The sequence below is a fragment of the Triturus cristatus genome, chromosome 9 (assembly GCF_964204655.1).
Source record: "Triturus cristatus chromosome 9, aTriCri1.1, whole genome shotgun sequence".
Taxonomy (NCBI): Eukaryota; Metazoa; Chordata; class Amphibia; order Caudata; family Salamandridae; genus Triturus; species Triturus cristatus.
The window spans coordinates 944,004,542-944,018,233 of NC_140592.1; the positions used below are offsets into that span (position 1 = coordinate 944,004,542).

Here is a 13,692-nt window from a genome sequence, read left to right on the forward strand (position 1 = left end):
CTTCATGGACCGACTTTAAAGGCTGGGAGTGGGGCTTCATGGACCGACTTTAAAGGCTGGGAGTGGGGCTTCATGGACCGTCTTTAAAGGATGGGAGTGGGGCTTCATGGACCGACTTTAAAGGCTGGGAGTGGGGCTTCATAGAGTGTCTTTAAAGGCTGGGAGTGGGGCTTCATGGACCGTCTTTACAGGCTGGGAGTGGGGCTTCATGGACCGTCTTTAAAGGCTGGGAGTGGGGCTTCATGGACCGTCTTTAAAGAGTGGGAGTGGGGCTTCATGGACCGACTTTAAAGGCTGGGAGTGGGGCTTCATGGACCGACTTTAAAGAGTGGGAGTGGGGCTTCATGGACCGTCTTTAAAGAGTGGGAGTGGGGCTTCATGGACCGTCTTTAAAGGCTGGGAGTGGGGCTTCATAGAGCGTCTTTAAAGGCTGGGAGTGGGGCTTCATGGACCGTCTTTAAAGGCTGGGAGTGGGGCTTCATGGACCGTCTTTAAAGGCTGGGAGTGGGGCTTCATAGAGCGTCTTTAAAGGCTGGGAGTGGGGCTTCATAGAGCGTCTTTAAAGGCTGGGAGTGGGGCTTCATGGACCGACTTTAAAGGCTGAGAGTGGGGCTTCATGGACCGTCTTTAAAGGCTGGGAGTGGGACTTCATGGACCGACTTTAAAGGCTGGGAGTGGGGCTTCATGGACCGACTTTAAAGGCTGGGAGTGGGGCTTCATGGACCGACTTTAAAGGCTGGGAGTGGGGCTTCATAGAGTGTTTTGAAAGGCTGGGAGTGGGGCTTCATGGACCGACTTTAAAGGCTGGGAATGGGGCTTCATGGACCGTCTTTAAAGAGTGGGAGTGGGGCTTCATGGACCGGCTTTAAAGGCTGGGAGTGGGGCTTCATGGACCGACTTTAAAGGCTGGGAGTGGGTCTTCATAGAGTGTCTTTAAAGGCTGGGAGTGGGGCTTCATGGACCGTCGTTACAGGCTGGGAGTGGGGCTTCATGGACCGTCTTTAAAGGCTGGGAGTGGGGCTTCATGGACCGTCTTTAAAGGCTGGGAGTGGGGCTTCATGGACCGTCTTTAAAGAGTGGGAGTGGGGCTTCATGGACCGTCTTTAAAGGCTGGGAGTGGGGCTTCATAGAGCGTCTTTAAAGGCTGGGAGTGGGGCTTCATAGAGCGTCTTTAAAGGCTGGGAGTGGGGCTTCATGGACTGACTTTAAAGGCTGGGAGTGGGGCTTCATAGAGCGTCTTTAAAGGCTGGGAGTGCGGCTTCATGGACCGACTTTAAAGGCTGGGAGTGGGGCTTCATGGACCGACTTTAAAGGCTGGGAGTGGGGCTTCATGGACCGTCTTTAAAGGATGGGAGTGGGGCTTCATGGACCGACTTTAAAGGCTGGGAGTGGGGCTTCATAGAGTGTCTTTAAAGGCTGGGAGTGGGGCTTCATGGACCGTCTTTACAGGCTGGGAGTGGGGCTTCATGGACCGTCTTTAAAGGCTGGGAGTGGGGCTTCATGGACCGTCTTTAAAGAGTGGGAGTGGGGCTTCATGGACCGACTTTAAAGGCTGGGAGTGGGGCTTCATGGACCGACTTTAAAGAGTGGGAGTGGGGCTTCATGGACCGTCTTTAAAGAGTGGGAGTGGGGCTTCATGGACCGTCTTTAAAGGCTGGGAGTGGGGCTTCATAGAGCGTCTTTAAAGGCTGGGAGTGGGGCTTCATGGACCGTCTTTAAAGGCTGGGAGTGGGGCTTCATGGACCGTCTTTAAAGGCTGGGAGTGGGGCTTCATAGAGCGTCTTTAAAGGCTGGGAGTGGGGCTTCATGGACCGACTTTAAAGGCTGAGAGTGGGGCTTCATGGACCGTCTTTAAAGGCTGGGAGTGGGACTTCATGGACCGACTTTAAAGGCTGGGAGTGGGGCTTCATGGACCGACTTTAAAGGCTGGGAGTGGGGCTTCATGGACCGACTTTAAAGGCTGGGAGTGGGGCTTCATAGAGTGTTTTGAAAGGCTGGGAGTGGGGCTTCATGGACCGACTTTAAAGGCTGGGAGTGGGGCTTCATGGACCGACTTTAAAGGCTGGGAGTGGGGCTTCATGGACCGTCTTTAAAGGCTGGGAGTGGGGCTTCATGGACCGTCTTTAAAGAGTGGGAGTGGGGCTTTATGGACCGTCTTTAAAGACTGGGAGTGGGGCTTCATGGACCGACTTTAAAGGCTGGGAGTGGGGCTTCATGGACCGTCTTTAAAGAGTGGGAGTGGGGCTTCATGGACCGTCTTTAAAGGCTGGGAGTGGGGCTTCATGGACCGACTTTAAAGGCTGGGAGTGGGGCTTCATAGAGTGTCTTTAAAGGCTGGGAGTGGTGCTTCATGGACCGTCTTTACAGGCTGGGAGTGGGGCTTCATGGACCGTCTTTAAAGGCTGGGAGTGGAGCTTCATGGACCGACTTTAAAGGCTGGGCGTGGGGCTTCATGGACCGTCTTTAAAGGCTGGGAGTGGGGCTTCATGGACCGTCTTTAAAGGCTGGGAGTGGGGCTTCATGGACCGTCTTTAAAGGCTGGGAGTGGGGCTTCATAGAGCGTCTTTAAAGGCTGGGAGTGGGGCTTCATGGACCGACTTTAAAGGCTGGGCGTGGGGCTTCATGGACCGACTTTAAAGGCTGGGAGTGGGGCTTCATGGACCGTCTTTAAAGGCTGGGAGTGGGGCTTCACAGAGCGTCTTTAAAGGCTGGGAGTGGGGCTTCATGGACCGACTTTAAAGGCTGGGAGTGGGGCTTCATGGACCGACTTTAAAGGCTGGGAGTGGGGCTTCATGGACCGTCTTTAAAGAGTGGTAGTGGGGCTTCATGGACCGTCTTTAAAGGCTGGGAGTGGGGCTTCATGGACCGTCTTTAAAGGCTGGGAGTGGGACTTCATAGAGCGTCTTTAAAGGCTGGGCGTGGGGCTTCATGGACCAACTTTAAAGGCTGGGAGTTGGGCTTCATAGAGTGTCTTTAAAGGCTGGGAGTGGGGCTTCATGGACCGTCTTTACAGGCTGGGAGTGGGGCTTCATGGACCGTCTTTAAAGGCTGGGAGTGGGGCTTCATAGAGCGTCTTTAAAGGCTGAGAGTGGGGCTTCATGGACCGACTTTAAAGGCTGGGAGTGGGGAATCATGGACCGACTTTAAAGGCTGGGAGTGGGGAATCATGGACCGTCTTTAAAGGCTGGGAGTGGGACTTCATGGACCGTCTTTAAAGGCTGGGAGTGGGGCTTCATGGACCGACTTTAAGGGCTGGGAGTGGGGCTTCATGGACCGTCTTTAAAGGCTGGGAGTGGGGCTTCATGGACCGACTTTAAAGGCTGGGAGTGGGGCTTCATGGACCGTCTTTAAAGAGTGGGAGTGGGGCTTCATGGACCGACTTTAAAGGCTGGGAGTGGGGCTTCATGGACCGACTTTAAAGGCTGGGAGTGGGTCTTCATAGAGTGTCTTTAAAGGCTGGGAGTGGGGCTTCATGGACCGTCTTTACAGGCTGGGAGTGGGGCTTCATGGACCGTCTTTAAAGGCTGGGAGTGGGGCTTCATGGACCGACTTTAAAGGCTGGGAGTGGGGCTCCATGGACTGACTTTAAAGGCTGGGAGTGGGGCTTCATGGACCGTCTTTAAAGGCTGGGAGTGGGGCTTCATGGACCGTCTTTAAAGAGTGGGAGTGGGGCTTCATGGACCGTCTTTAAAGGCTGGGAGTGGGGCTTCATAGAGCGTCTTTAAAGGCTGGGAGTGGGGCTTCATAGAGCGTCTTTAAAGGCTGGGAGTGGGGCTTCATGGACTGACTTTAAAGGCTGGGAGTGGGGCTTCATAGAGCATCTTTAAAGGCTGGGAGTGGGGCTTCATGGACCGACTTTAAAGGCTGGGAGTGGGGCTTCATGGACCGACTTTAAAGGCTGGGAGTGGGGCTTCATGGACCGTCTTTAAAGGATGGGAGTGGGGCTTCATGGACCGACTTTAAAGGCTGGGAGTGGGGCTTCATAGAGTGTCTTTAAAGGCTGGGAGTGGGGCTTCATGGACCGTCTTTAAAGGATGGGAGTGGGGCTTCATGGACCGACTTTAAAGGCTGGGAGTGGGGCTTCATAGAGTGTCTTTAAAGGCTGGGAGTGGGGCTTCATGGACCGTCTTTACAGGCTGGGAGTGGGGCTTCATGGACCGTCTTTAAAGGCTGGGAGTGGGGCTTCATGGACCGTCTTTAAAGAGTGGGAGTGGGGCTTCATGGACCGACTTTAAAGGCTGGGAGTGGGGCTTCATGGACCGACTTTAAAGAGTGGGAGTGGGGCTTCATGGACCGTCTTTAAAGAGTGGGAGTGGGGCTTCATGGACCGTCTTTAAAGGCTGGGAGTGGGGCTTCATAGAGCGTCTTGAAAGGCTGGGAGTGGGGCTTCATAGAGCGTCTTTAAAGGCTGGGAGTGGGGCTTCATGGACCGACTTTAAAGGCTGGGAGTGGGGCTTCATAGAGCGTCTTTAAAGGCTGGGCGTGGGGCTTCATGGACCGACTTTAAAGGCTGGCAGTGGGGCTTCATGGACCGTCTTTAAAGGCTGGGAGTGGGGCTTCATAGAGCGTCTTTAAAGGCTGGGAGTGGGGCTTCATGGACCGACTTTAAAGGCTGGGAGTGGGGCTTCATGGACCGACTTTAAAGGCTGGGAGTGGGGCTTCATGGACCGTCTTTAAAGAGTGGTAGTGGGGCTTCATTGACCGTCTTTAAAGGCTGGGAGTGGGGCTTCATAGAGCGTCTTTAAAGGCTGAGAGTGGGGCTTCATGGACCGACTTTAAAGGCTGGGAGTGGGGAATCATGGACCGACTTTAAAGGCTGGGAGTGGGGCTTCATGGACCGACTTTAAAGGCTGGGAGTGGGGCTTCAGGGACCGTCTTTAAAGGCTGGGAGTGGGACTTCATGGACCGTCTTTAAAGGCTGGGAGTGGGGCTTCATGGACCGTCTTTAAAGGCTGGGAGTGGGGCTTCATGGACCGTCTTTAAAGAGTGGGAGTGGGGCTTTATGGACCGTCTTTAAAGGCTGGGAGTGGGGCTTCATGGACCGACTTTAAAGGCTGGGAGTGGGGCTTCATGGACCGTCTTTAAAGGCTGGGAGTGGGACTTCATGGACCGTCTTTAAAGGCTGGGAGTGGGGCTTCATGGACCGTCTTTAAAGGCTGGGAGTGGGGCTTCATGGACCGTCTTTAAAGAGTGGGAGTGGGGCTTTATGGACCGTCTTCAAAGGCTGGGAGTGGGGCTTCATGGACCGACTTTAAAGGTTGGGAGTGGGGCTTCATAGAGCGTCTTTAAAGGCTGGGAGTGGGGCTTCATGGACCGACTTTAAAGGCTGGGAGTGGGGCTTCATGGACCGACTTTAAAGGCTGGGAGTGGGGCTTCATGGACCGTCTTTAAAGGATGGGAGTGGGGCTTCATGGACCGACTTTAAAGGCTGGGAGTGGGGCTTCATAGAGTGTCTTTAAAGGCTGGGAGTGGGGCTTCATGGACCGTCTTTACAGGCTGGGAGTGGGGCTTCATGGACCGTCTTTAAAGAGTGGGAGTGGGGCTTCATGGACCGACTTTAAAGGCTGGGAGTGGGGCTTCATGGACCGACTTTAAAGGCTGGGAGTGGGGCTTCATAGAGCGTCTTTAAAGGCTGGGAGTGGGGCTTCATGGACCGACTTTAAAGGCTGGGAGTGGGGCTTCATGGACCGTCTTTAAAGGATGGGAGTGGGGCTTCATGGACCGTCTTTAAAGAGTGGGAGTGGGGCTTCATAGAGCGTCTTTAAAGGCTGAGAGTGGGGCTTCATGGACCGACTTTAAAGGCTGGGAGTGGGGAATCATGGACCGACTTTAAAGGCTGGGAGTGGGGCTTCATGGACCGTCTTTAAAGGCTGGGAGTGGGACTTCATAGAGCGTCTTTAAAGGCTGGGCATGGGGCTTCATGGACCGACTTTAAAGGCTGGGAGTTGGGCTTCATAGAGTGTCTTTAAAGGCTGGGAGTGGGGCTTCATGGACCGTCTTTACAGGCTGGGAGTGGGGCTTCATGGACCGTCTTTAAAGGCTGGGAGTGGGGCTTCATAGAGTGTCTTTAAAGGCTGGGAGCGGGGCATCATGGACCGTCTTTAAAGGCTGGGAGTGGGGCTTCATGGACCGACTTTAAAGGCTGGGAGTGGGGCTTCATGGACCGTCTTTAAAGGCTGGGAGTGGGGCTTCATGGACCGACTTTAAAGGCTGGGAGTGGGGCTTCATGGACCGTCTTTAAAGAGTGGGAGTGGTGCTTCATGGACCGACTTTAAAGGCTGGGAGTGGGGCTTCATGGACCGACTTTAAAGGCTGGGAGTGGGTCTTCATAGAGTGTCTTTAAAGGCTGGGAGTGGGGCTTCATGGACCGTCTTTACAGGCTGGGAGTGGGGCTTCATGGACCGTCTTTAAAGGCTGGGAGTGGGGCTTCATGGACCGACTTTAAAGGCTGGGAGTGGGGCTCCATGGACTGACTTTAAAGGCTGGGAGTGGGGCTTCATGGACCGTCTTTAAAGGCTGGGAGTGGGGCTTCATGGACCGTCTTTAAAGAGTGGGAGTGGGGCTTCATGGACCGTCTTTAAAGGCTGGGAGTGGGGCTTCATAGAGCGTCTTTAAAGGCTGGGAGTGGGGCTTCATAGAGCGTCTTTAAAGGCTGGGAGTGGGGCTTCATGGACCGACTTTAAAGGCTGGGAGTGGGGCTTCATAGAGCGTCTTTAAAGGCTGGGAGTGGGGCTTCATGGACCGACTTTAAAGGCTGGGAGTGGGGCTTCATGGACCGACTTTAAAGGCTGGGAGTGGGGCTTCATGGACCGTCTTTAAAGGATGGGAGTGGGGCTTCATGGACCGACTTTAAAGGCTGGGAGTGGGGCTTCATAGAGTGTCTTTAAAGGCTGGGAGTGGGGCTTCATGGACCGTCTTTACAGGCTGGGAGTGGGGCTTCATGGACCGTCTTTAAAGGCTGGGAGTGGGGCTTCATGGACCGTCTTTAAAGAGTGGGAGTGGGGCTTCATGGACCGACTTTAAAGGCTGGGAGTGGGGCTTCATGGACCGACTTTAAAGGCTGGGAGTGGGGCTTCATAGAGCGTCTTGAAAGGCTGGGAGTGGGGCTTCATAGAGCGTCTTTAAAGGCTGGGAGTGGGGCTTCATGGACCGACTTTAAAGGCTGGGAGTGGGGCTTCATAGAGCGTCTTTAAAGGCTGGGCGTGGGGCTTCATGGACCGACTTTAAAGGCTGGCAGTGGGGCTTCATGGACCGTCTTTAAAGGCTGGGAGTGGGGCTTCATAGAGCGTCTTTAAAGGCTGGGAGTGGGGCTTCATGGACCGACTTTAAAGGCTGGGAGTGGGGCTTCATGGACCGACTTTAAAGGCTGGGAGTGGGGCTTCATGGACCGTCTTTAAAGAGTGGTAGTGGGGCTTCATGGACCGTCTTTAAAGGCTGGGAGTGGGGCTTCATAGAGCGTCTTTAAAGGCTGAGAGTGGGGCTTCATGGACCGACTTTAAATGCTGGGAGTGGGGAATCATGGACCGACTTTAAAGGCTGGGAGTGGGGCTTCATGGACCGACTTTAAAGGCTGGGAGTGGGGCTTCATGGACCGTCTTTAAAGGCTGGGAGTGGGACTTCATGGACCGTCTTTAAAGGCTGGGAGTGGGGCTTCATGGACCGTCTTTAAAGGCTGGGAGTGGGGCTTCATGGACCGTCTTTAAAGAGTGGGAGTGGGGCTTTATGGACCGTCTTTAAAGGCTGGGAGTGGGGCTTCATGGACCGACTTTAAAGGCTGGGAGTGGGGCTTCATAGAGCGTCTTTAAAGGCTGGGAGTGGGGCTTCATGGACCGACTTTAAAGGCTGGGAGTGGGGCTTCATGGACCGACTTTAAAGGCTGGGAGTGGGGCTTCATGGACCGTCTTTAAAGGATGGGAGTGGGGCTTCATGGACCGACTTTAAAGGCTGGGAGTGGGGCTTCATAGAGTGTCTTTAAAGGCTGGGAGTGGGGCTTCATGGACCGTCTTTACAGGCTGGGAGTGGGGCTTCATGGACCGTCTTTAAAGAGTGGGAGTGGGGCTTCATGGACCGACTTTAAAGGCTGGGAGTGGGGCTTCATGGACCTACTTTAAAGGCTGGGAGTGGGGCTTCATGGACCGTCTTTAAAGAGTGGGAGTGGGGCTTCATGGACCGTCTTTAAAGGCTGGGAGTGGGGCTTCATAGAGCGTCTTTAAAGGCTGGGAGTGGGGCTTCATAGAGTGTCTTTAAAGGCTGGGAGTGGGGCTTCATGGACCGACTTTAAAGGCTGGGAGTGGGGCTTCATAGAGCGTCTTTAAAGGCTGGGCGTGGGGCTTCATGGACCGACTTTAAAGGCTGGGAGTGGGGCTTCATGGACCGACTTTAAAGGCTGGGAGTGGGGCTTCATAGAGCGTCTTTAAAGGCTGGGCGTGGGGCTTCATGGACCGACTTTAAAGGCTGGGAGTGGGGCTTTATGGACCGTCTTTAAAGACTGGGAGTGGGGCTTCATGGACCGACTTTAAATGCTGGGAGTGGGACTTCATGGACCGTCTTTAAAGGCTGGGAGTGGGACTTCATGGACCTTCTTTAAAGACAGGGCTCTGCTAGAACCTGTGCGTGATAAATGTTTCATGCGTGATAAATGTTTCAATCTACAAAAGCATGTATCACAACCTACACAAAGATCATGCAAGTCATACATGGTTCAGACAACGGATCCTCAAAGCAAGGCCAAGATGTCAACTGCTGCACATGTTCATTGTCAAAATCTTGCTGACAAGAAACTGTGAACATATACAAAGCCATGAAGGTGTAGTATACACCGGACAACAACGAAGAAGTGATGCCCAAAGCTAAAGAAAGAGATGCTCAAAGTATGTCGCCTCATGCATTTGGTTATGAGAAGGTCATCAAAAGACCTACAGAGGAAGTCCGTTTTTATTGGTAGTGAGGAAAAAATGCAGGGCGAGCTTCAGAGGGAAAGCTAGGGAGCACAGAACAATGCCTGATGTGAGCAACTCTTCCCCAGCCCAGCAGTAGGCACTATGTCTTGGAAAGGCAGGAGAATATCCAGTGAACTAATTTGTATTTTCTGCACAACTAAGAATTGTTGTATAGTTCAAAATGGCAGCAGCAGAAGACACCCTGGATACTTTTCTCATTGCCAAATCACTAACTCCCACAGATAGCTTACGTCTCAACTACAATCTGGCCCTAGAGTTGGGGGGTCTTCTAACTGGGGGGCCGTTCCCAGGTGGGGTGCCAGGCTCCAGCCAAAAGGAGCGCTATGCTGATAACAGTGCTTTGTTGTAAGCTGAAAAAAATGAGCGGCAGTAAGCCGCTCGATAACGGGTCATCACTAACATCTTTTGTCATTTACATCCTAGCTGGGAGTATGTATCAAAAGGGAAGGGACTCCAAATATTCTTTAAAATCGGTGGGTGCTGTATAAAACAACCAGGGAAATGAGTCCAAGAAGAAAGAACATTGACTATCTTCCCGTGGGCTACAAACCAACACAGTAATATCATGGGAAAGAAAACTGGGTAGAAAGACTGTGTCCAGTCTACTTTTTTTTTTTTTTAAACTTCCCAGGTACAGAGCACGGACTCCTGCTGCTCCATGAAAAGTAAATGTAGTTAAGCTTGCAAGCTCGCGCTGCAGAACAGTGACAGCTGTAGTGACAGCTGTTGTGCCGGGGTTACTGGATGCCAGTTCAGCGTCCTGGCGTTGGGAGGAGGCTCGGGATCCCAAGCACATATCTCACAGGGGAGATCTCACTGCAGAGGTGATGTCCTCAGCCTGTGGCGGACATGGGAGGGGGGCGAGCGTTTGAGAGCTCAACTGCTCAGACTTCACAGAAGGGATGCTAAAATCCGCTTTCCGATGCCCTGTCCATGGTCACCTCTACTGCTACTGACAGGGTTAAAACAGATGTCAAGAGAGAAGGAAGCAACACAAACAATCACCCTTTCGCCTTACCATAGACTCACTAATCAGTAGCAGAAGTAACGCTTCTTCCGTGTTTTCCTGAGGGCAGAAAAAGCTGAAAAAGACAAAACCCAAAATATTCAGTTAAACAATGATGCATTACAGAGTGAGCAAATTAGCAATGCTTACTTTGTAAGTAGCAAGTAATACTATTTGTTATCATTTAATTTTTTACCAAATCTTTGTTCTTTTTGGTTTTGCTGTTTTAAGAGGTATATGATGACGGTATCCTATAATCGGAGCCTCAAAGATCTCTGGGATCCAGCATTTCTAAAGAACAGGTAAAGCAATCTAGCCAGCTACACTGAAGTAATCCTCCAAGGCTGAACAACAACTGTTTTTGGGGGTCAATTTATCCGATTGAATTGTAATTGCATTTATATAGCAATTTATGAAGAGTAGCATGCTACTCTCCATAAAGTGCTCCAACCCCTGACGAGGGGTTGAACAGGGGGTGGAGCACTTTATGGAAGATCAGGAGTTTATCTATCATTACGGTTGGTCATTGGGATTTGTCATATGCTCTCATGAAAAGAACATTCCATGCATTTGCTCCAGTTTCTTTGAGGTATATTAACATTAATAGCAGTTAGGTGTGTTCGTTAGTGTTGGCCATGATAGATCTTAGAAACGATTGGTCAGATAAATAGACTGGTGGGGAGTAGGTATTGTTAGGTTGTAGGGACAGGGTTTTAAAGAAGGAGAGGTTGTGATTTATGAAATGAGGTGTGAGCAATGTGTTGAAATATAAAAAAAAGGGATTAGGCGGACCGATATGTGACTCAGAAATAGAAGGAATGCAGAGGACTGATAGTAAGGAGAGGGTCACTCTGAAGAAACAAGGGAGAGGAATACATTTTTCATGCAGAGTTTTAGGAGTAAAGCACAGTCTAATTCCAATGGGTCGAGAAGAGCTTTACATGAGCTGGGCATTTTACACTGCCAGGTGCAGGTTACAAGAGCATGGGCACACTTTTATTAAGCAGAGGACGGGCTGGTTACATCACAGGGACAGTTTACAATACATTACAAAAGTTAGATAAGTTACCTAATTTACATCGTTTACATACGGATTCCATCAATGGGTGAGATCAGATGGGAGATGTGATGAAAACAATAAAGTTCTTGTCTGAAGATTAGAAGTGATAGAGGTCATCCTTGCAGGTTTTTTAGGTAATTTCAGGTTCGGTTGGTTAGTGCTGCAGTTGTGCAGTTTATATTTTACTAAAATTATATGTATAATGCACTGACTTACAGGAGCTTTCTGCCAGCCCTCTTCATCGAGAAGTCTGTTGCTGTCATTCACATTTTTCTTCCACCCTCTACAGCATACAGTGTGGGGAAAGGGGTCAGCCCATTTCACCATAGCCTAGATTCACCGCAAGTGATGGCATTCTGCCCTTGGAGGAGCACATTCACTCAAAAAATACTCCCTTTCCATGTCAGGAACTATTCATGCTTTTTATTTAATATAAACTTTTCAAAAGAAAACAAGCATTATCAAAGCTAAAAGGTTGTCATCCAACGTCAGACCTAATGGCTTAACCAATGCTTGTTCTGCTAGGCAGTCACATTTTTGTGTGGGTATGGCGTTGTACATGATCCACAAGGATTTGAATTTGATGAGTGTTGGTACAGAGAGTCTGCACAGTTGATGTAACCATACTTTCATCCTTCTGTGATTACTCAGTTGCCCACAGAGAAGACTGCTTTGAGTGGTATCATTGTGAAGCTACAGAGGCAACGTAAGAGGGCCTTAGCTTCGACCATGTGGGTCAGAACGCAGGCTTGTACGGTCGTATGGGGGGCTGATCAGGAGCAAGGGTTTTATTTTGCATGGGAGGCTGATATGTTACTAGGCTGTGTGGGCATTCTCAATGAAGTACTCTTTGAGGGAAAGTCTGGGTCAATGTAGAGGCCAGTGGATTAAGATAGGCAGAGAGGCAACAAATGAAGTTGTCCCATTACGTTTTGTTCCCCCGCTCACAGTCTGTGGTTGTAGTTTGTCACTGCCGAGCAATTATTCTGGCTATCAAAGTGGTCTGTTGAATAGACCAACGTACTGTTTAATAATAGATTATAATGATATGTGGCAGACTAGTTTCCGTAGTGAATGTTGCTGAGGTGGCAATGTTTATCCAACAATGCAGCTTGAGCAATGTTGTGGGTATGTTGCGTGATAGAGGTAGGGGTTGTGCTAATGTGTATTGTTGAGTGGCGTATAAAGAGAACTTGAAATGGATGTGCTGTTCAGGAGTCAAGACACAGCCAACTACATGTCTTGAGGCCGTGTTGTGTGCATGATGATGCTCAGGATTGAGACTACTGAGGACTCCAGGGTTTGGGGTAAGTATGACTATAACTAGATACTTACTGCCAAATTTAATGTAATTACGTTCAGCCATTTTTGCAGGATCGCTGTTCAATATACCTATAGAAAACTGCATTGGGAAATCACTTTTTGGGACTCCCCTTTTGTCTCGGTAGCCGCTTGATGGCTCAACCTGAAACTTTCCAGGAGGGAGCTGAGGTGAATGAACTCTTTTTTAGAAAGTTTTGTCACTATTCAAACAGGGCACAAGTTATTAGCTACCCAAAAAGCACGTTTCCTATGGTAACAAGGTCAAGATTCTAACTACACAGTGGCAACTGCCACAAATGTATGGTCACAGAAGAAACTAAACGTTTAAAAAAACGAAATACCGGGGGGCGTGGCTTGGCGCCAACAAAGATGGCCGCCTAAGGGGAGAGCTCTGCCGGAGCTGTGCTCGAAAACCCCGCAAATGTGTATAAAATCTGGCAGACAGCACCCACGTACCGTGTGGAATGTCAGACGAGAGCCAGCAGTACCAGACGTTGTGAACCGGAGGCTCCGGTGCGCCCTCTGACTCTGTAGTGCGTCACGAGCCCTCGGCAGTGGCCTAGCACGTCTGAACGACGGACGAGGATCACTCACCCAGCCGCCTACGCAACGGCCCGGCACTGAGGCCCATCGCAAAACGGACGGAGAGAGGTGGACCCTGGACTTGGTGCCCCCGCGTCTCCGCTCCTTGTGCCTGGCGGTGGTCCCGCCGCAGACAGCGGATTTCACGGCGGCCCGGGGGTGGTGGAGCCGGGGCTGCGGCGGGGCCTGGGCGGGTGAGTGCCGACTGAGACGGGGCCCACTTACACGACTGCAACAACGCTCCTCCGCAGACAAGGGCGCCCGCTGCTCCTGTAGTGCGCATCAGATCGGGGGGCCCTCCCCCTCACATCCCATGGACCCACCGGCCTGATCGGTGGCTGGGTGGGAACACTCTCGGCTGATCACCAGGGCCGCGAGGGAGTGCGGGCCTGTGAACCGAGGGGGGCTGAAGTTTTAACTACCCTGATGGCGGAGGGAGCGGAGGCGGGAAGCAGTGCGACGCTGGGAGCAGTGTTTACCAGGCACAGAACCCACTCCCGAGACATCTAGCCGAACGGACGCTTGGCTCTCTGCCTCCTCGCCTCCTCTTGGTGACGGAGGGCCCAAGCCGGGGACATAGCCACATGCGCTGGTGACCAACCCGTGGATCAACTGAGGCCCAGGTGTAGGACGAGGAGGGCATACATGGCGGAGGAGGCCCACGTCACACGCTGAGTGGTGGGAGAGTGACAGATCACATCCTCATTGGACACGACTGGCGCATACGCTGGGGGGTGTCGCAAGAACCCACCTGAGGTGGT

At 51.7% G+C, this 13,692-nt stretch overlaps 1 protein-coding gene across 2 annotated transcripts in view; it reads right to left on the reverse strand.

The window, feature by feature from the left end:
- TTC7B (tetratricopeptide repeat domain 7B) overlaps nt 1-13,692 on the reverse strand; it is a 1,510,908-nt gene that overhangs the window by 944,611 nt on the left and 552,605 nt on the right. For both annotated transcript variants that reach the window (XM_085626529.1, XM_085626530.1), the window contains exon 8: nt 9,979-10,042. In XM_085626529.1, the coding sequence (XP_085482655.1) occupies nt 9,979-10,042 (64 nt within the window). The remainder of the gene's footprint in view (nt 1-9,978; nt 10,043-13,692) is intronic.